The 22,903-nt window shown below is 36.3% G+C and overlaps 2 protein-coding genes across 2 annotated transcripts in view; both read right to left on the bottom strand.

Annotated features, from left to right (window-relative positions):
- Positions 1-9,401, bottom strand: part of LOC113044656 (solute carrier family 35 member F1-like) — an 88,081-nt gene extending 78,680 nt beyond the window's left edge. Inside the window, exon 1 of the mRNA XM_026204817.1 lies at positions 9,292-9,401. Within this exon, the coding sequence (XP_026060602.1) occupies positions 9,292-9,401 (110 nt within the window). The remainder of the gene's footprint in view (positions 1-9,291) is intronic.
- A 6,153-nt stretch (positions 9,402-15,554) lies between these two features.
- LOC113044655 (dehydrodolichyl diphosphate synthase complex subunit nus1-like) lies at positions 15,555-22,797 on the bottom strand. The gene is made up of 5 exons (XM_026204816.1): positions 22,161-22,797; positions 21,051-21,182; positions 19,612-19,764; positions 18,585-18,684; positions 15,555-16,659 (listed from the first exon to the last, which is right to left on the bottom strand). The coding sequence occupies exons 1-5, from the start codon at positions 22,507-22,509 to the stop codon at positions 16,569-16,571; spliced, it is 825 nt and encodes a 274-aa protein (XP_026060601.1). The 5' UTR covers positions 22,510-22,797; the 3' UTR covers positions 15,555-16,568.
- Positions 22,798-22,903: the final 106 nt, after the last annotated feature.

Genomic DNA, 22,903 nt, shown 5'->3' with positions numbered 1-22,903 from the left:
GGAATGAAGAGGAATTTATAAATACATTTTATGTTAAATGTTTTAATTTTTGGCTGTCAAATGAGTCAAAATGAAGCTGTTGGTGTTTAATTTTTTTCTGGTTCATTTATTACACTGGGAATGAAAGATCACATGTATTGCATTGTGGGTTGTATTATTCTTTGCTGTGTGCTTTGTTGTATAATGCACAACATTCCATCCTTCCATCCACAGTACTCCATGCATACAGAAAATGTTTATTTTGTGCACCATATGCATACTACATAGTGTAAAAAGATTGATAAACTAGCATGCTATTGCAACAGCCCCCTCAAAAAAAATGCTATTAAAAAAGTGCGGCAACAACTGATCAAAAAAATCAGAGCAAGAAGAAATGGCTGCTCACTTCTCTGGGTGTGTGTGTGCACTTTGGATAGGTTAAATGCAGAGCACAAATTCTGAGTATGGGTCCCCATACTTGGCTGAATGTCAACCGGTTTATTGAATCGAACTGTCCGAAACACCGGTGCTGGTGATCCGAACACCGATGCAACCGGTTCTTCACTCGTGAACAAGTCAGTCTATTGTTCGTTATCTGGCTCGGCTCGGTGTTCATCTTCAGTTCTCTCTTCACAGCAGTTCAGTCAGTGTACTGTTTGAGTAAATGAATTACTCCGTGATATTGGTTTGTTTGAACCCAGAGGGAGTGTCAGCCACATTTAAAAAAAAAGTTAACATCTTAAGTCATTTGTGGATTAATGCGTATTAGAGATGCGAACCGTTTAAAACGATTCAGTTTGATTTGGTGAACTGAATGATTTGTTCGCGAACCGGATATCCTGAATGCTTTGATTTGAACTCTCTCTCACACAGACACGGAAGAGAAGACAATGCTGAATAAAGTCGTCGTGTTTGCTATTTTCCCTCTGATGTCACATGGACTACTTTGATGATGTTTTTCTTAACTTTCTGGACATGGACAGTATACTGTACACACAGCTTTAATGGAGGGACTGACAGCTCTAGGACTAAATCTAAAATATCTTAAACTGTGTTCAGAAGATAAAAGGAGGTTTTACATGTTTGGAACAGCACAAGGGTGAGTTATTAATGACATAATTTCCATTTATTGACGAACTAACCCTTTAAAATATTTTGCGCTTGAAATGGCTGTAAATATTATTGCTAGGAGGAGGCACCGCAAAGAACACATGGTAGAAGGGGGAGGATTTTTTCCACACATATTAATTTATTTAGTACCTGGCCCCCTACATGAAATGCAAGAAAACATTTATAAATCGTGAACACAATTTACTAAATAGTTCCCATGATGTACTAAAACGTGCATACGATTACTATTTTGTTCCCTCAATTTGCTAAATCGTGCGCACAATTTACTAATTCATTCTCTCGATTTAAAAATTGTGTACACGATTTAACAAATTGAGGGAACGAATTAGTCAATCATGCACACAATTTATAAATCGAGGGAACAATATAGTAAATCGTGCACACGATTTAACCTATTATTTTTTCCTGCATGCCATATGCGGGGCTCCGTAATTTAGAAAGCAAGAAGAGCACATTGTCGAAAAATATCTTTTGCCAAGTCATGTTATTTTTTATTTGCTTCAGGAAATAAAAGACGACGTGGAACCCCCAACTAAGAGTCATGCAATACCAGGTCTAATTTGCCCTGTTTAGTAAAACTGGCCCTTAGTCTGCATGGCCGCTGAAGGTGTGGAGAAAATGTTCAAACAGCCCCAGTGTGATCAATGCCTTGATTATGTGCGGATGCTCCTTGCCTTACATCACTCCTTGGCAGTCATGAAGACACAGCTAAATGGTCGAACAAGGCTGAAAATTGGACTCCTGCCATCTTCAGGGACACATCCTGACCTTTGACTCTGATCTCAGAATTTCCTGGGAGGCTGAACTTGGCAGGGTTTTTTCAAAGCTGATAGAAACACTCAAATGTGTCTGGCATAAAATCTTTAGTCTCATCCAAGCTATGGGCACTTTTGGCCCTGTAGACTTTTAGAAGAGAAACTCTATACCAATAAATACTTGTTTTTTTTTTTTTTTACGTTTTTTAACTACAGGGTTAGTTCACCAAAAAATGTAAATTCGTCCATGTTCTATTCACCCTCTGAATCTATTCACCCGCACAATCAGAATAGAAGCATTAAAGGGGGGGTTAAATGCTCATTTTCACTCAATATCCTGTAAAGTACTTTGAATCACCATCGAATATGAAATGTGCTATATAAATAAACAAAAATAATAATTAAATTATATATAATATTACTATATTAATTGCTGTTTCCTTGTTATTTTATTGTAAAATTTACTAGTGAAAACTGTTTCTACACCAGTTGTTTTTCAGAATGAAAGTCTGGAACAAGGATACAAAAATTCGATTTAAAATAGATATCAACCCTAGAGCACAAAAGTGCCTTTATCTGAAAAAACACCTTGATATGCAATATCCTAAAAAGTGGGCGTTAGTGCATTAGAGGATCAGTATATACTCTGAATGTGATTTTACAGATCCTTATTGCATTGACAGTGTGTTATCTGACACACTTAGATGTTATCAGTGGCGGATATTGACTAATATGGCACTGAAATGCCTTTGTCGTAATATCTGTTTATTGGACACTAGGGGAAAGGAAATGGAGAGTGTGTTCCATTTCAGCACAAGGAAATGAACATGAAATCCTTGTGTCAAGACAAACGGGGATGGTCCAGCCCTTTAATTAACCCCTAAGACATGATAAATCACTGAGTCTTTCTTTCTCTCTTTAATCTCTTAGGTGCCATTTCTAAGGCTTTGCTTCGGCAGATTGAAATGACCAGAGAACTGTTTTCATGAGGATGAAAATACATTCTCGGGATCCAACAAAAACACAAAACAACAAGACAAACAGGAAAATCTGTGCTTCAAGAAAAGCTGAACTGTTATGTTGCACTGAATCAACACAAATTAGCATAAAGCAGAAAGGTCAATCAATATTTTAAAATAAATTCCTGAATATTCATAAAATTAAAGAGGCCATGTTTTTCATTTTTCCACTGAAGTCAGCTTATCATGTTAGTCCAATTTAGTTGTGCCAAAAAACATTTTCCACTCTTTCTCTGATCTTATAATTAAACAGACTTTTTTTCTACTTATGCACCATTAAAGAGATTTCACCCAAAAATGAAAGTTTTCATCATTTACTCACCCATATATCATTCCAAACGTATATGAGGTTCTTTCTTCTATTGAACACAAAAGAAGATTTTGAAGATTGTTGGTAACCAAACAGTTGATGGTCTCCACTGACTTCCATAGTATTATTTTTCTGTGCAATGCAAATCAATGGATACCCACAACTGTTAGATTACCAACATTCTTAAAAAAATTAAATAAAGTCATATAACATTTGGTACAACTTGAGGATAAGAAAATGTTGACAATTTTCTTTTTTGGCTAAACTGTGCCCTTAAGATGTCTCTCTTAGCAAAACCTTTATTTTTTAAACAAGTTCATAAAACAATCTGTGCTGAAATGTGCCACACAAACTGCTGAGATCACACCTGACGGTCATCAGTGACATGTGTTAATGAATTCTGTGCCATTTCTATAAATGGTCTTTTTTTTAGTTTTTGAGTTTTATTTCAAAAGATCAAAAAAAAAATCTGACCATTATTTCATATGTCAGGCTTTATAGGGTTAACACGAAAGTAGCAAAAACAGTCAGAAGGAGGTTGAAAATGGAGATGTTAAACTAAAATTTAGTTTTCAGAAGCATGAAAACTTGAGTAACATTATAAATTCAGGTTCTGCTACAAAAGCGTATGATATGTTCTATTAACATACGTGACGGAGCGTGCCGTTGTTTTTGAGTTGGGCGATATGATTGGAAATTTCAAGATGAAGCACACTGAGATTCTTCATCCTATCAGCGCACCTGCTTCCCAGTGGCACATGCTGAGACAAATTGAATCCTGGGCATCCTTCATTCACCGGCAGATTGACACACGAGGCTTCACTCCTGAATTCACCTTGATTAATCACGTTTCACTGGAGGGAATCAGACGTCAAGTGAATGACGATATTTGACTTTGCTGCAATGCTGTGAGAGGCAATTAATTGAGAGGAAAGGTTTTTCTTTCCTTTTTTTTTTTTAATTATGATCAATTTGGCCATATTGTCAAAAGCCAATTTCACTGTTTCACTGTCACCTCTAAGCACAATCAGAATAGAAGCATTAATGATCTGAGGTGTTTACATGTCTGGGCAAAACTCAATGCTGACACACACACACACACACACACCACTCCAGCACTCCAAAAATATTTACTGGAGAAACCAACTGCTGAGTTTGAAATTGGAAATGGCAAAATTTTCAGCCATTTTCCTCTCTCCTCAGTTGATGATGGGAGTGTGTGATATTTGATTATCCTTAGACCACCCTTGAACACAGCAAAGAAAAAAGAAAGCCAGTCATAAATATGTATGCACAGCCTCATGATATTCATGTTAATGGAACTTAATTGAATACACCGTAAGACATGAAAATATACATTTTATGAAAAAAAATATTTTGAATAATATTGCACGTCTGTGTGTGTGTGTACTGTTGTAATGGCTGCTAAAAATGTAGCTTTGCAACAAAGAAATTAACTGCAGAAAATATATTACAATATATTACTGTATTTCTAACAAACTGGTGAGCAAAGTTAGTGCTAGGCAATAATTAATCGTGACTAACTGCATCCAAAATAAAAGGTTTTCTTTATATATGTGTGAGTACTGTGTATATTTATTATGTTTATATAATGACTATTACACATAAAGTATATATTTAGAAAATATTTACATTAATTTACATGTTTAGATTTATATTCATATAATTTAGATTATATATAAATATATTTAATATATATAAACATACATTTTTTCTTCTATATATATATATATATATATATATATATATATATATATATATATATATATATATATATATAGCATGGAATGATTTGTGAAGTAAAGTATAAATGAAGAAATATTATGTTCACACAATATATCGAACGAGTCATATGAACTTTTACGATACTTTTGCATCTTTGTTGTTGCTTAAAATCCTAAATCCTCATTTTAATAGCACGGAAAAGAATAACAAACTACACAATTCAAAATTTCGCCATATGTGTTCAATGGTATGAGGAAAATAAAATATAGGTTAAGTGAATGATCACAAACAGGAAACATAATCATTATAAGTGCATAGTAATAGTAATCATACTAAATACGTTTAAATGCAGCACATCATTCTGCTCACATCATCATCCTCACCAAAAAGTGAAATAAATACATTAAACTGCACAGAGGAAGGAGTTAAAGAGTGTCCTGCTAAGCTGAAATAAAGCTGATTAAGACGCCTGGATTAAATTGCTCATAAATGTTCCACAAAGCAATAAATGGGCATTAAGCTGCGAACAAAACTATGAGGCTCATTATCGGGAGAATTTCATAACGGAGACTGAATGTTAACTCAATTTTAACAGCTCCTGCCAAGTCAAGCCATGTGAGTTCCTCTGACCTGATTACCGCCACATGATTAAACAGCCAATTACACTGCGGCACAAGGCCCCGGAATAGCCATTCTGGGAGCAGAAATCATCAGATCCGCTCCACTGTTATTCTGAAAGGAGAAATTCTGGATCGATGAGTTCTAGGCTTTAAGCAAAAATTCACTATACCTATATATAGGACTTTTCAATCAAAGCTCACTAATAAAAGAATGTGTAATATAGACCACTTGTTTGTAATTCAATGTTGGAACTGATCTGATTAATCACAATTTAGAATCATTTCTTAGAATGAAGATCTAAATGAAAAAGATACTTTGTAGCACCTTTCAGAGGATTCCGCCTTCAAGCCTCAGGGGGATGAATGGCACGTTTCATTTAACATTTCACATGATTTCAGCTGTCGGCCGAGCAGTAACGCTGCCACAGGAAATGAGAACAAAGTTGCGCTGTTAGACCCAGGAAGTCCATGCAGCAACGTGAATGGTTTGGGTGCACCAGAACAATAACATCAGCCCACCCGCTCCTCAATGAGCCATGAACATTCCATGCATTGTCTCCTGGGTTGCTAAGAAAAGGAGCCACTTTCTTCGAGGATTACATTACGTCTTAACAACTCTGACAATGTGGAAAAACTCAAATGCATATGACTAGAAGAACTTACCAGCTTCAAAGTGGACCAATTTAATTAATTTATTGTTAAAAAATTTTGAAACAACTAAATGATGACAGAATTTTCAGTTTCGGGTGAACTATGCCTATCTTTTTACCAAGAAGCCCATCCATTCCATATGCCACAGAACTAGCTGGGTAGATCAATTTCAAAGAAATATAATCCATTGGAAAAAATTAGCAATTTCCCCCTAAAACAACTCCGTTTGCAAACGTTATTAGCTGTAATGCAAGAAAGAAATCTTAAACAAATCTTCCTGTGCCATGTGAACCACAAGGGTTTTTCTACAGATGAAACGTGATTAGATTTAGCTTAGCTGTCCTCACTATCCCAGTGTCAGAAAAAAAAGAACCACTTTCCCTTCAAAAAATGATTTTCATTGAGTTTGCTGCTGACTGGCACAATATTAATTACTGAAACAAAGGATCTGAACACTAACGTACACATATATTCCACAGTCAACTCATTTTCCCCATGAGGTGAGGACAGAAAAGAGCTGTACCGAAGGTAGGACAAACTCTTTTGTGCTGCTACTAACATGCCATGGGGAATTACTAGATTTTGCATATTTTATATCTTATTATGTCACATTGTTTCAACAACCCCATTGCACACTGAGAGAAGCAGAAACGTGGCAGGTTTACCCTTGGTATATAAAAGTTTAAAAGGATAGTTTACTGCACAATAAAAGAGATTTTTTTTGTCATTATTTACTCACCCTCGTTTTGTCCCAAACCCAATGCTGTTTTGTTTTGTTTAGTTTTTTGGCATGAATTAAACATTTTTATAAAGTCAATACGCTGCTCTTGCAATGCAAGCATTACCAGATGCTCTCTAGCTCCAAAAAGCACAAAGGTTTCGAACAACATTATAGACATTTTACTTTTTGAGTGAGCTACTCCTTTAAGTGACCACTATCTATATGGAAGACAATCATCCAGGGCAAAACAACCTTGAGGGTTATTAATGCAATCTGAATCTTTCCTCTAATTAAGCTTTATATTGCATTGCTTTAAGCAACCACAAATACAATATGACATCTAATCCCATAAATAAGTTTGACCTTCTTCATCCAAACAAGCGTTTAAATTACCGGGCTTTGGGGAGGACAGACATAGAGAACATTAAGCATGATAGATCAGACCAAGCTCATGATGCTATCGGATTATAGAAACACAAATAATGAAACAAGCATATTATGTAGGTGTATCTTATAATATATCAAGTGTATCATAAAGAATATATGTGAATAGTCAAAAACTGCCAGGATCCAGAAACTCACCCCTCTATTGACTGCATTATAAAGTTAGTTGAAAGATCCCACCCCCAGGTCTTAATATCATATTTTGGTTTCAATATACTTTATATGCCTGCTTGATTTGACCTGTAGCACAAACTTTGTGAGATGAGTTAGGAATAGTGATGCAGCAATAAAAATGTTCATTTCTATGCAGTGGCATCCTGCTGGTTAAAAGATTCCTCAGTAAGAACAGGCATCACTTTCACCCTAAGAACAGATTTTACTTTTGGCAGGTTCACAATGGGCACTGAAGCACCCAGCATGCAACCCGATCTGCCCCTGCACAGATTCCACCTCCTGGGACATTGTTCTGGGAGATAAAGGCAAGTGGCGGGGATAAAAAGGGCCAGCAGATGGCAAAGAGCGAGAAAGATTGGGCAGCCTGACTCATGATCTGACCTAGGACTAGCAGCTGTCATCCTCTCTGCATAACCACACACACAACTGGAGCAGCGAAACCCTCCCTTCCACACACGGACTAAATTACCAGAACAAAACTACTCCAACAAGTCAGAAGAACGCTTCTGGCGCATTTAGAGTCATAACATCTCAAATACATTCAAAAATCAACAAAGGCTTGAGACAAAAAATAAATAAAAAATGTTTTGCAATTTAAAATATGAGAGGAAAATGCTTTCTATCCTTTATCTAACAAACAACATACATAATTAAACTCTGAAAAAATCTCTCTCTCATTTTTAACTCCTATTTATATTCTTTTCTAGATTAGTAATAGATTCAGTGACTGCAGTACAATGAATAAAAAAAAAAAATTTGAAGTTGTAATTAAAGACTACTTACTTTCAGACTTTCTACTTGGAAAAACTCACGTTTAATTCAATGTGTTGCATTTAATTTCTTACTAACAGTTTTTTTTTTTCGGTGTATTTGCCCGTAGCCATCATTTCACAGTCTTTAATGCAAATGTTGTGCTTATATGAAGGGTTTTGATGCAAAAGTCAGACATTTGACCTGAAAACACTAAAAATCTATGGATTTAGAAAAGGCCAAAAAGCTACTTATAATCTATCTTAAGAGTGAAGTTCATTTGTAACACTGACTCCCACCCAAACTAAACCAAAATCTGGCCACCTTAGAACCTGATCAAGAGTAGATTTGAGCCCGAGTTGCTCAGAATGCAGTTTTATTGGACCAAACTGTACACAACAGGATTTCTGTGACTTGAACAGGAGCTCAAGAGAAAATTCCTCTGGTGCCAGCACAATTGTGATTTATGGACACACACATCACAAGACAAAAGAGACAAAGTGTGCATTTCTCCACAAGACATTTCAGTCGCCGTGATGAAGTGAATCATGACTTTTACAAAAAGACAATCGGTGATACTCACTGAAACATGGAGACTGTGGAACAACGTGTGAGGGATGTTTTGTAGGAATCCATTTAAATAATGACTGAAAGTAGCTGACATTAGAACATTAATATTTCCTAAATCTCTTTCCAAATGAATAGCATGACAGAAGAAAGAAACCTGCACATGGCTCACAAATATAAAAACAGCACTTGCTTCACCTCTCTATAGATAAAAATAGAAATCTAGTTTGGAACAGTCATTACAACCATCACATCTGGATGCACTACTGGGAACTGTAGTGTGTGCATGAGAACAGATTGCTTCAGTCTACTCTGATGTTGTAAACATGGGTGAGCAAACCAGGTGCAAATGCTAGATAAACATCTTAATAAATGTGCCTATCCAAACACATCCTGACAGGATATTTCCAGTAGTTTCTCTTACCTGTTAAACACTTTCTTCATCCTCAGAACCAGCGATGGGGATGCAGTGACCGTCTCTGATGGAATGGTCTCAATAGTGGTGACAACATGGTTCTGGTGCTCGGGCATCATCTCTGAAGCTGAAAACTGAAGCGGTCAATCAGGAAGCAGTGATCATTCCTAAGGCTTTGGTTATTCCGAACAGCTCCAGCTCTCCATATTGCAGGTGAGAATAAACAAACAGGTGTATGTATCTCCAGTAAGTGCTGGAGGAGGAGGGATGCTGGAGGCTCCTAGAAGTCGCTGGATTTTACAGATTCATGCGCGATGTTGCACCTGTTCCCCTGTTTGTTTCCCTGTGTTTCGGTGCGCATTTTATGAACGCCGGAGCAGGACTGCCGTGAATATTGGGAGGCGGTGTGCTTTTGAGTGTAATAGACAGTCTGACCGCTAGAGGCCACTGCTTCCGACGGTACGCGTCAACCACATAGACATTAAAAGAAATGAGAAGGATTTCAAAATAAAAAGCTCTATGAAAAAATGCAAGCACATTTGCTAAATGTAATAATACGTACTATAATAAATGTAATCATATCTAGTAAATATAAGAAAATGCGGTAAAATATAAATGCAAGCACATTTACTAAATATACATGTATTGTAAATTTAAATTAAATAATAAACAAATAAATAAATGTCATCTGATTTATTAAAACCTGTTAACTGTCACCAGTCCCCTCTGTGAGACGCCTACATTTACTTCACTATATTGCAATTAAATCTTATCTAATCTTGACAAACTATATATTCTTGGAAAGGTCTAAGACTCCCAAATATATATTTTACCAATGTTTTTTGTTAAAAATTATGTAGTGAAAGGAATCGATTAATTTATGACAAGAGTGCACCTTCAAAAATCTAAATTATAACAGGTGTTATGACCTTTGTTTTTAAAAAAAGACTTCTTTGTTGCCTTTTTCTCTATCACATTTTAGAAATCATCAGATATTATGTATCGACTGAAAACTTAAAATCTCAAAATTCATCCTTTAATACATTGGCTAATAATTGTTTTTAATATTTAATTTTATTTTGGGTTTTAATTTCAGATTTGTTAATGGGTGTAAAGGAACAAATTACAATTAATTATTTAATTTAAAATTATTATTTTTTCTTTATAAAAATAAACTTTTTTAGCATGTTAACAGAGACATCAAGATAAGATCAGACTAAAGTATTTAACAAAACGTACGAATGAATATGATTGCATCAGTATAAATGAAAAATAATAAATAATTAAATATATGTATATTTAAATACATATGTAAATAATAACAATAATGAATAAGCATAAATACAGCAATAAATTAGACAATACTGAAAAGAGAGAAAAAATCTGCAGCTACACAATCACTACAAATGGACAAATACAGTTTGCTCTTTGTTTAGAGAGAGAAAGAAAATGAAGCACATAATGGATTCTTTTGCAAGCAAATAAGTAAATGCATATTTTTCTAGAGAAAAATAGAAGCACCGAAACAAAAACATAGCAAAAGGCAACTAAATGCATTCTCTAGCTTTGTCTTCAGAGGATGTAATCTTGCCATAAGGAAACACTGCAGGTATTTCAATTCCCTGTGCAGCGAGATGTCAAAACACAAAGCCCACGATCAGTTACTCATTCCTAAGGGGGCTGAACATCTAAGCCTATGCTTGTTAGTGTGCCAAAAGCCCAACAGTTATGGAAGCTTCGGTCTGAAATCAATACATGGATTTCATTTCCTTGCAGCACATCGTCATGTTTTAAGGGTGCGCTTAGAACTGTACAACAAGTGAGTCACGTTTGCAAGCTCTCTGTCTTAATTTGCTTTGAAATCAACATCCGCTTTATGTAACGATAGATTAGTCCTTTCAGTATCATCTGGTGTTTACGTTGAGAAAGTACTGTTTTCACACAGGCTTTGACCACCCATCACCCCTTAGTTGTCATGGAAACCAGTGGCCAGCATGCTGAACAGGATTGGCTCTCATATTGCATGTGTGTGAAACCGCAGCATAGAGTGTATCCTTTGTGGCTGAAGCACAGAGAGAGGTCACACACTCGTTCAGAGGGACTCTACAGACAGCAGGTGCTATCCTGACCCAGTGGGAATTCTCTTGTGCACTTTGATGGATGTTGATCTGCTGAATGTTGACGAAGGAGGAGCTGGAAAGATGATGTTTGATCCCACATGTTCTCCTGGCCTTGATCAAGCATCTGTCTGCTTGTTTTGAAGCTGATACAGAAACTCTTTTCCAAAAAAACATAGTTAGCTGCTACATTTACTGCCTACATAGACAGCTGCTGAATTCTATCTATCTATCTATCTATCTATCTATCTATCCGTCCAAAATATATTTCCCTTATAATGCTGTTTTAAAACTATATCAGCGCATTCACCTTATGGGATTTTATTTCAGATAGAGTTGGAATAAATGAAAGTGTGTCGAAGCAGATTCTAGCATGCTTTTTTTATTTTGAACACAGCACTGTAGTCTTGGCCTGCAAGAATAAAACATCATTATAAATGTAACAGAATTGGCATGCGATATTACTCAATGGTTCTGTTATACAATAAGCACACTTTGTGCAATACTGCGGACCATGATGCAATGCGTTTGATCTGACCTTCCTTTTTCAGTTTGCCAAATGAAAACTAAAATATTTTGTGAGATTATTTTCATGATAGTTGTTTTTTTGTGAAATTTGTAGATTTTAAAGATCCCAGCTTGTCTCATTCCTCAAAGGAAATGGAAGGTCAGTTTGATAGCATTGCATCATGGGATACATTATTCCTGTCCATTTTGGGAGGAGCTCTTTATGCAAACAGAAATGTGTGCAGTGTACATAACAGAAGTAGCTATTCCAAACAGTCGATTTCTCGACTGAAAGACTATGGGGTGGGAAATCAATTTCAAATTTCACTCAGCCTGAAGAATGCTGGTGTATAAAGAAGCTGTTATCTTTTTCCTTTGCTGAGGGCCCGTGACTGCAACATGACTGCTTTGTCAAGCGGCAGGAGACAAACACCCTATTACAAGAGAACGCCCTGACAATGTCTGTACTATAAATAGGCACAAATTCAAATCCATAAAAACAAGGGAACTGCAGAGCTCATAAAGCAGGTCCTTGAGTGGATTTATGTGTCTGCTAATGCATCCCGACTTTTGTGTGTTCCCTGAAACAACCTAATGATAATTTAGACTTTGGCTAATCCACTACGAGATGTTATTTTAGTAGGCAGGTCTGAATACTTCTTTCTAAGCACCTCAGTTCAGTGTGCTCCGGTGATCAATTGATTTGTTTCTATTCAAGGTGTTAGCGTGCGGCTGCAATATTTATCTTATTAGCCATGGGGGGTGGATCACCTAGAGCCACGGTCGATGCCTTTCTCTGACTGACTGAAGGTCCACGAGGACCTGTGCTTTATTGGAAGCACGTACAATGAAAAGAACAAAGGATTTTTAACAAAAGCTCCATATTTCAAACACTAAAGGTCATTCAGACAAACACAGATAAGTTCTTAATCTACTATCAGAAAGCTTGCATCACGCTCAAGGAAATTTTGGTTGCTGGTTTTGCATTGTTTGATTTTTCAGATTTAGTAAAACCAAGGGACCAAAGATCTGCTAGTCTTGAGATTCATTTAGATACTGTACTGCTCAACTAAGCAAATTGCTTACACTTCTTCAGACAGCATGGAAAGTCATTGTCAGGCAATGATGCAATCTGCACCATGTTACTGAAATTATATTCACATTATAAACATAACTGTTTAATGTATAATAAAAAATAAAATATTACAAATTAAATAATAAAATATATTTTATCAGTAACAGTTAGCATGTCTCCATTTTTGAACGGGCCAGAATTTTTTTCTCTCTCAAAGAGTTCAACCTCATTATGACAGTCTGCCCTTTAGAATAAGATTTTGACCTTTCTGACAACATACTTCATCATATTAAGCATGCTATTTGCTAGTTAATGCTATATTTTGCACTGAACTTCAACCCTAGACCATTTTGAAATGTCCAGTTACTGAGAGCCCAAGGTAGGAAAATATGATTTCTGAAAATTCAGTTTTAACCCTTTAAATAAAATAACATCATCATAAAAAATAAAATAAAAACATATTGAAAGTACAGGGGGGGGGGGGTTTCTTACTGTCATGCATTTTGTAACTGCTTTTAGGTCTTAAAGGAAGAATCCCCTCAAAAATGAAAATCTGATAAAAATGTACTCACCCTAAGGACATCCGTGATGCTCATGAGTTTGTTTCCTCATCAGAAAAGATTTGGGGAAATGCAGCATTACATCTCTTGCTCACCAATGCAGTGAATGGGTGCCGTCAGGGCAAGTCCAATCAGTAACTAAAAACATCACAATAATCCACTCCAGTCTATCAGTTAATATCTTGTGAAGGAAAAAGTTGAATGTTTGTAAGAAGAAAAACCATCATTACAGTGTTTCAACTTTAAACCTTCTGGCCAATAAATAAATCCATAATAACGCATCATCATCTACATCTTGGATGGCCAGAAGTATATATATATATACACACATACACACACACACTTCATTTAATATTGCTTTAAATGAAAAAAGAACAGATTTATATCTCTCATTTGATAAAAATACAGTACATTTCATACAGCATGACAAATAACTGGACTACTAATCTTCATCATAATTTAAAACAATGGTGAAATATGGATTTATTAATAAGGCACAGTTCCAAAGCGGACCTCAAATTTACTCACCAACAACTATTAGGATGACTTGTATACCAGATACTGCTTTTTCTTTTTACCTTTTTTTTTTTTTTAGTTTTCAGAAGTAGGTCAAGACAATTTGTTCTTCAGATACTCCCAAACATCTTGACAATCTTATTAGTTCAAAGTCGGCATGTAATTTTCATGTTCAGCCGTATGAGATTGTTCAAATGAAGCTCACACGTTTATTTACTCTTTAGAGACAAAAAAAAAGGAGAGAAACTTCTGTGCGAATTAAAATGCTTAAGGCAATAAACCCCTTCTTGCTTGCAATTAGTTGTAACAAATGCACTGGCTATGAATCCATGTAAAAGAAAAAACATGAAAAGAAATCGAAGTGATATAAAAAAAAAAGAAATAATATGGAAAAGCTTTTCCCAATAAGACATGTAAGACCAAATTAGTTTGTGCATTTCAAACTGCATCCAAAATCTAAAGCCTTGGAGCCAAATTTCAGTCCATTTCCAGCATTATTCTGTCCTCCTGAGGCAGATATACTCTTAAAAAAGCCCAGCAACAATCTATACTGAAACATCTCCTGTGAGAACATGGGAATATATAAAGCAGATTTTAGTAACTGAACATAGTCAGACGTACATCTGAGTAACAGATATCGAACAATCAAATGAAGGGTAAAATTCAAAGGCAACCACTTCTGGTCTGCTTTTTCTTCTCAATATAGTCATTTTCAGTCTTTACCTCGAAAGGAGAAGTAAATGACACCCGACAGAAGCAATGAATAAGTCTCGGGATGTAATCGGTGGCCCAGATGTTCATAACACCTCCTGTCCTCACTGACCTAAATGTGCGAACTACTTCAGAAGCTGCATTTTTGGACATGGAGGTGTTTAATAAGAACAGGAGGAATTTATGGCAACCCCCATCCTTCAGCTTTCATGTCCCAATTACATCTACTACTTCTGAATGTACAAAAAACGTAAACCCATCACATCACATTTAATTATAACATTACAAGGTGCAGTGTGTTTTAATAGATTAGCTTTAAGAGTGCATTCAATGGATATATAATAAAAATGGAAATAAATGGTTATCTAATATATATATATATATATATATATATATATATATATATATATATAATTTCTTTTTTTTAATGGTTGCAGGGTATTGTGCAGTATTTTCTGTGCTTTTAATTAAATAAATGCAGCCTTGGTGAGCATAAGAGACTTCTTTCAAAAACCGACGAAAAGTTGAATTACTGTAGAAGAATTATTCAGATTGTATCCAATATACAGAGTTCCTGTGACTGCATGTCACTAGAAATGCCAATGCCATGAGTTCAGTTCCCAAGGATCATGATGATAAAACATATAGCCTGAACACAAGTCACTTTGGATGTGCCAGCAAGATGAAGAACTGTCAGATGAATACACGAATGTTAAAAGAAAGAAAAAAAAAAAAAAAAAAAAAATTCACACACCAGTCAGAAGCAGGAAGTGTGAGAGTGAAGCTGCAAAGGAAAACCATTCCTCTTTACATTGAGTCTCCACTGCAGAAAAATCAATTGCACTCTCAATACAACTACAGTTAAAGATTTCAGTAACGTTTATTGTACATTCACACTGGACACTAGCAAACCAACCCATGAATTACACGTTTAAGATGACTTCTTGTGTGGAGCATGAAAAGTGTGTGGCCTTTTATGAAAAAAACAATTATGGATCTCACAAAATATTCATGTGAAACATTTCTGATCAATTGACATAGACAAAAAAAAAAAAAAGATTTCTGAATGAAACAGTATTTACTAAAAATCGAATAAAACCATAATCAGTGCCACAAGCCATTACAAAGAGCGAGAGCTTTCAGGGGGGTGAGGCGATGTAGATGTAAAGTGTCAATTAGTGTCATCTGTGGCACACACGCACACATTCAAATGACACAATGACAAATAAACACACACATAACCATTTACAGCCTTAATGGGACCGTGACGTTGCAATAAGACAGATTCGTCATGCAGAAGATTCGACAAAATAGAAAAATCTCTCATGTTTATGCCGTCTGAAGGCAGCTGTGCAACGAGAAGCACATTCCCTCTCCAGAGGCTCTCGTTCGCTGTGCAAGACGGATGACTGTACACAGCTTCTGTAGAGTTCAGTGCACTTTTACCAACTGCCACCATTCCAGTGGCCAAAGATAAAGGAAAGTAAAAATAAAAGATGATGGTAAGTTTACACCACATGGCTAACCAAGCTCTTCGAGTGACCGGATTGTCTGCAGGGCAGCGTTCACATTCTTTTCTGTGTGTTGTTACTCACGGGAGACTCACACATACACAAACGCACGAGTCGAAATCATACACATACACACAGAGAGAGAGAGACGCCCGGCAGGCCTTGGCAGAGAAGAGCAGCAGCGCTGAGGCTCTAGTGCTTGTACTGTAAACATGAGGAGAGGGACGGACTCCCTCCATCCGCTCTCGCTCATCCTGGTCCTTCTGTTCTGCTCTCTGTGGACTGATCCTCACTTGCCCAACCGCTGCTCGCACGTCGCATATCGCTGCAGAGCACCGAACAGGTCATCGTAAGAGACATCTACGTGAGACGGCAAGGAGCTACAGGCGGAGAGGAGAGAGGAAATACTTCAGAAACATTTCATTTTCTATTATTTTTGTTTTGTTTTAAATGCATTTTAATGATGCCTTTCACCTTCTTAAATAAGTTCCTTTTTTTTTTTTTACAATGAAAAACAGTTGAAACTACTGCATTTCATGGTTTTTAACTAAAGCTAAACCACTTTATTTTCTTCCATACTGAACATTTGTGCAGTACAGAATGCATAATGAAATAAATATGATTTTAAAAGATCTCATGCTCACCAAGGCTGGATTTATTTGATCAAATATACACTAAAAGTTTAACACTATTTAGTAATATTGGTAAAAATTATAAAATACTATAATGGCAATAAAATAACTTAATAATAATAATAATGTAATTTATTCTTGGGATGCAAAGCTACATTTTGAGCATCATTACTCCAGTCTTAAATGTCCTTTAGAAATCATTCTCAGATGGTGATTTGCTGTTCAAGAACCATTTCTTATTCTTATCAAAGTTGGAAACTGTTTACAAAAAAAAATATTAAGCAGCACAAACTTTGACAATTTTTGGCTTTCAGGTTCACAAGCAATATTGTAAAAAATAATTCTCCACAATTTCAGTCATTTCCAAATGTGCACATTTCATTTTAGTGGAATGAACATGATCAGTTGTGGTTGGATTATCTCAGTTTCCTCAGGGTATCTGGGTTGATATAATTAAAATGTAGCTAATTACATACCTGAAATGTTGGTGCATAATTGTAAATCAATTTTGCGCAATCACTTAAACTTCTGAAAATCATTTTAATAACTTTAAAACAGCCCCGATTAACAGTCTACAGATGTATTCTCATCCAAGGCTTAGAAGACTGAATGAGTTATGGTACATGGAAGGGAAACTAAACAGAGGATCAATAATGCACTGAATCAGCGCAGTTACACACTGCCATCTAGTGGAAGCGCAGAAAAACACACAAATCATTCAGTGGTGAACAATGCAAATTTACATCCACCTTTATTTCAACATCAATTGCAAGTATCACTTCTTAAGTCGACAGGATTAAAAATTCCATATTTATACGCTTTTACTTTTAAAATGCCATTAATATTAATATTTTTTGAATTTGTGCATTAAGATTTTAGGTTCAAATTAATATAGAACGAAAAGTGTATATGGCCTAATAAAGTTAGTAAGGCATTTATCATTCACAATCTGGTGAGGTAAAAACTTAATTTAGACAAGTAAACTGGGATTTAAAACAGTTAAGATGGAGACTGTCAGACTGCAGGACGCTGATGATGGTTGCATGATGCAATGCAGTGAAAGTCTGCATGAGTGCCGTGATCTCACAGAGCTGCACACGTCATCACACACGCTGGGAAAGCTTCCAGAGATAAGTGTGCCAGCGTGGACAGGATTACTTGTTAATCTGTGCTGATAATCACACCAAATGATTTAAGTAATCTCTCCAGGCAAACGGAAACACAACTATGTAAATCAGACTTTCTGCTTCCGAGCTCTCATTATGTCTCAAATCTTATTTCTTTGTTGTACATTTTCACTTTATTTCCAGATTTAAATTTGATTTTAAATACTATACATCTATTTTGGATTTTGAAGCCCACTGTACTTTTAAAGAACACCATCTTGTTCTTGTTTTAGCATGAACTCGCTTCATTTTAATGTCTTTTTTTTCTGCAGTGCATGCAATATTAAATGCAACATTTTTATGAATTTAAGTCATTCTGCTCTGACTTAAGAAATTTTTAAGGCCCTAATTTGTGGAAGAACGAATGAACACTTTAAGATGCACAAAAGATAACCCAGAGGAAAGGACCAAAAAGGACAAAAATCTTAACGTTCTGTACAAAGCAATCAGCCTGTAATCTGGACAGATTGTGCTTGCTCAATTACATCGATACGCAAACATACTCACATAATCTCTGTCAGTCTGATGTGCCAGGGAAGAAACCCAAGTGTGCTTTCCACAGGGCCGAACTTCAGCACCAGGTCTGGGTCTGGTATGTTCTTTGACTCTGCACAGGGGGGAAAAAACAGCTTCTGAAGATAAATACTGAGAACACTACAGGCTCTTTTGTTAACTGAGAAGATCCTGGAGACCACAAAAACAGCAAAAGGTCCTCCTGAACCACAGATCTGTCTCTCAACACAACATATCCTCCAGGATGAGTGAGCTCAGCGAGCTGCAATCAGAAGTTGTGCTTTAAATATTCTTCATCACTACATTTTCTATTGTGCCTCTTGTTGACATTATCATGTTCCTGATATACACTATTCTATGTTTGTAAGTGGATTTTGCTTTGATACATCCAACATTACTGTAAATATAAATAATAATAAATCTTTATAATAAATATCTTGTAATACTTTTTTCTATACAACTGGTTTAGATGCTTCATATTTAATATTATGACCCAATATTTATTAAAATGTAAATTTACCTTTTTTAATGCGTCACAAAATTTATTTATTTGAAACGTCAAAGGCTTAAATCATTGCATCTATAAAGAAATGTCAAATTACCATACAAACAGTCTTGTAAACCATTATATTGTTTAGTATTTTCAATGTTGAATCTTTATTTATTTTTTACATTTAACAGCTTTTAAAAAGTTGATGTTAAAGGTGTTTTGTTTTATTCTACTCTTGTTCTGTGAAAAGAAATCACCAATACAATATATCCAAACAATGGCCCATTTATTGGCTTTTATTTGAAATTTCTCATAAGGCACTTTGAAAACTTAGTGTTTTCTCCTTTTCTTCACTTCAAATACCTACTGGCATTCTTCACTAAAGAAAGGAAAAGAATTGACCAGATCCTTTAAAAGACCAACACAAGACCTTGTGTTAGTATCTTAAAGACCCTAAGTCTCAATGTGGATTGCTCAGACAAATTACAGGACTAAATGCTCATATATAAGTGTTTGTGCTTGTCAGCTGACCTCTGAGTAATGAGTCCAGCACAGTGACGTTAATGTCTTTGAGTGTCTTCTCCTTCTGCTCAACGGCCCTGCAGAGCTGCTGGGCTGCCTGGACGATACTGAGCCGCCCATCTTCTGGAGAGAAGACTTTCACCACTGACTGACAAGATAACACTATAGAGGACAGGAAAAAATTACTTTATATTAAATGTGGACAACAGTTAAACAGACTAAAACAATCAGGCAATGAATAGATATTGTTGTATTTTACATTCAGTAACGGAGTGACTCAGAAAAAGTGACTAATATGAAGTCTGTCTTCTTGTTATAGTCAGACATGTGATGAGACTGAGATTAAAACAGCAATCACAAGTCACAGGTTTGTGTGTGTGTGTGTGTGTGTGTGTGTGTGTATATATATATATATATAAACGTATAAAGTACTTGCGTTACATACAGTAAATCATTTCAACGGTTCTAAAATCAATATTGAATTAGAGATCTAAATTTACCGTCTAAAGATAGAATTGAATGCCGCATCTTTTTGACACAGAGACATGAGAAATATGTCTATAGAAAGCCTGTCTACTTTTTAACGAATTCAAATCGAAAACGAATATTCTCTGATTATGTCATCCGTATGAAACTAAAGAGAGGACATAGGTGGAGGGTGAACCAACTCCAGGGTAAGGCTAAAATCAGCTAAATGTATTAAACATCCTAAAACCGTCTCTTCAGGCAACAGTCAGACACGGGTATCATGTAGGCTAATAAAATATATGTTTAATTGGACTGAATTTGTATTCAATGCGATTACGGTTTAATAAAAACATTTGAATCTTATAAGTAGGCTCTATAACGTTACATTATTACTAACTTCAGGGGTGTCATGTCCATTCAAAATTAGATTTCTGAGCCAAGCGGATTTTAAAATGCAGCTTCCAAAAGACAAAAATAGCCGAATAGTTATTATTGCAGCAGCATTTACAACACGGAACCGTTGTTCACTGACAAGCTGCACAAAACCACGATCATATTTTGCACAGCATGTCGGTGATCAACGGCTATGTGTAGTAAATGCTGCTCCACAAACATGCACGTGTAGAGATTTACCACTGATTACAGAACCGGCTTTACTGACGAGATGTGCATTAAATATCATTCTGATATTTATTGTGCATCCCTAATTAGCATCAATTAATCTTTTCCAGACAACACTGCATAAAAGTGTCTTTTTCTCCACAATTAATGTGGAGCCATGAAAAAAGCCATGAAAGCCATGAAAAAAGATAAAAGGTGTAAACAAACTCTCATTGTGATCCATCACAGAGATCGTAAAGGTGCAAAACCTGTATTCATCCTAGACTAAATATTCTGCTATAACCTGTTTGTACAGACGTCCCTCCACAGTGTGCATCTCAAACAAAAAGCAACAGTCGTATTCTCAGGCTGAGCCTCACCTTGATGCTCTTGTTTATCTGTGCCGTTCTTCAGAAACTCCACCGAGTATTTGGAGCTGTCCATTCCCAAAAGCTCCTGCTGCTGTTTCAGGATCTCCTCCATGAGTCTGGAGTTATTCCGCCTGAATACACCTTTAAAACAAGATGTCTCACACACTTTAGACACTATAGATCCAGAACGAAACACTCCATGTTCTTCATCCATTAAAATCAGCTTACACTTTAGCATCTCTTATATCATTAACATCAATCTAAAAATGTTATCCGCAACCTCACACTTTCAGAAGACAACTTTAGACTCTCAACATTTGAGGCTAATTAAGGAACATGTCACATGAGAGAACTCAACTTGACAGAGTGGCTTTCAGTTGGAGGGACACAGTTCTGTTTTAATAGTATTAATAATAAAACAATAAACTAAAGCAAAATTAATAGGATAATCTATTTTTAAAGGGAGGAGGGGAAAAAATCTTGAATCGGACTTCTTGGCTTCTTCTTAAAATGAGTTATTCCATAGTGGCATGAGCGAATAAAGAGTGGAATTTACGATTAATAAAAATTATTCAGATCTCTGTTCACCCTTACCACATATTTCTCAAAGGTTACAAGCAGCATATGACTTCAGACACTCCCCTGCTTCCATTGAGAAATATAGGTGAAAGGCACTGTTTTGAAACAGACCAGACAGATTGTTTCATTCTAAAATACAAGAACTAAAGTTTGAGTAATATGCTTTTCAAGGGTTCAAAGAAACATTCATGCAAATAGCGGTATTAAAGTCTAGTTTCATTCTTGAAATAAATGAATGAGAAGTTTTGGTTCATGTCTCACACACGTTTATAGTTTGTATTTTTTACGTTTAATTTGATGCAGAAACCAAAATGGGACATATAATCTTTGATCCCTATATTGATAACCATAAACATACTATATCTGACATCAATAAGAGCAAAAAAGTGAAGCATTGGAATAAAGGAAATCATATCTAAACACGAAGCAAGTTCGCCAAATGAACTCTTTGCTCAAGTCATGAAACAGCAGGTGACTGGATGCATGTGACTGCCATTCACTTCCCTTTATTCAATGCATAAGAATCCCAATAAGTCTTACCTTGATTATCATACACACTGACATATGAGATGCCCACTGCCATGCACCAGACCACTAGACTGGCGACGTCAGTGAAGTGGATCTCATCCTCGGTGATCAATAACCCCAGATGAAGAGGCAGCTTCTCTAACGTCCTGCCATCGGCTCCACTGCGAACCCGGCGGCTGGTCCGTTTACCTGTGGCTTCAGTCTTTTTCAGCTTGTGTATGCCCAGGGCAAGGGGCAGCAATAAGCCCACCACGGCCCGTTTCCACCTCCAAATGTGGACTCGGAACCAGGCGACCAGTGCTCGCTGGACATAGAGCAGCGCGTGCAAAAAGCGCCACGCCATCTCATACAGTAAAGCCATGCTTCAAAGTCTTAGAAACGCGTTCCTAGTTGAATGTACCTATGGGGTTTTTCAAGTAAATGCATCATATTAAAGTAATCCGTATCAGTGTGACCGATAGTCTATCCAGAAATTAGCCATTTTGGTCACTGCCTACACCACTGCGCGCCGGCTGCCATTTCTTCTTCTTGCCAACCTTTCCACTCTGAACTGCTGTGTGACATGGAGCTCTGTGATTGGACGGCTGACAGAGCGCTTGTGCGTCATTCTAATCGCTGGTCTGGGATCGGTTGTGACGTTTCCCGGCAGTGCTAAGGCAGGAGAAGAACATTTGACGGCTGATCTCAGATCAAGATAAAATCAGAATTCAGCCTTGCGCGAGATGGTGCAATACGATTGGCTGCTGTACCGGTAA

Source organism: Carassius auratus, chromosome 26 (genome assembly GCF_003368295.1).
Source record: "Carassius auratus strain Wakin chromosome 26, ASM336829v1, whole genome shotgun sequence".
In the NCBI taxonomy this organism is placed as follows: domain Eukaryota; kingdom Metazoa; phylum Chordata; class Actinopteri; order Cypriniformes; family Cyprinidae; genus Carassius; species Carassius auratus.
The sequence above is the reverse complement of the archived record's forward strand: the minus strand, read 5'-3'. Positions and strand labels throughout refer to the sequence as shown.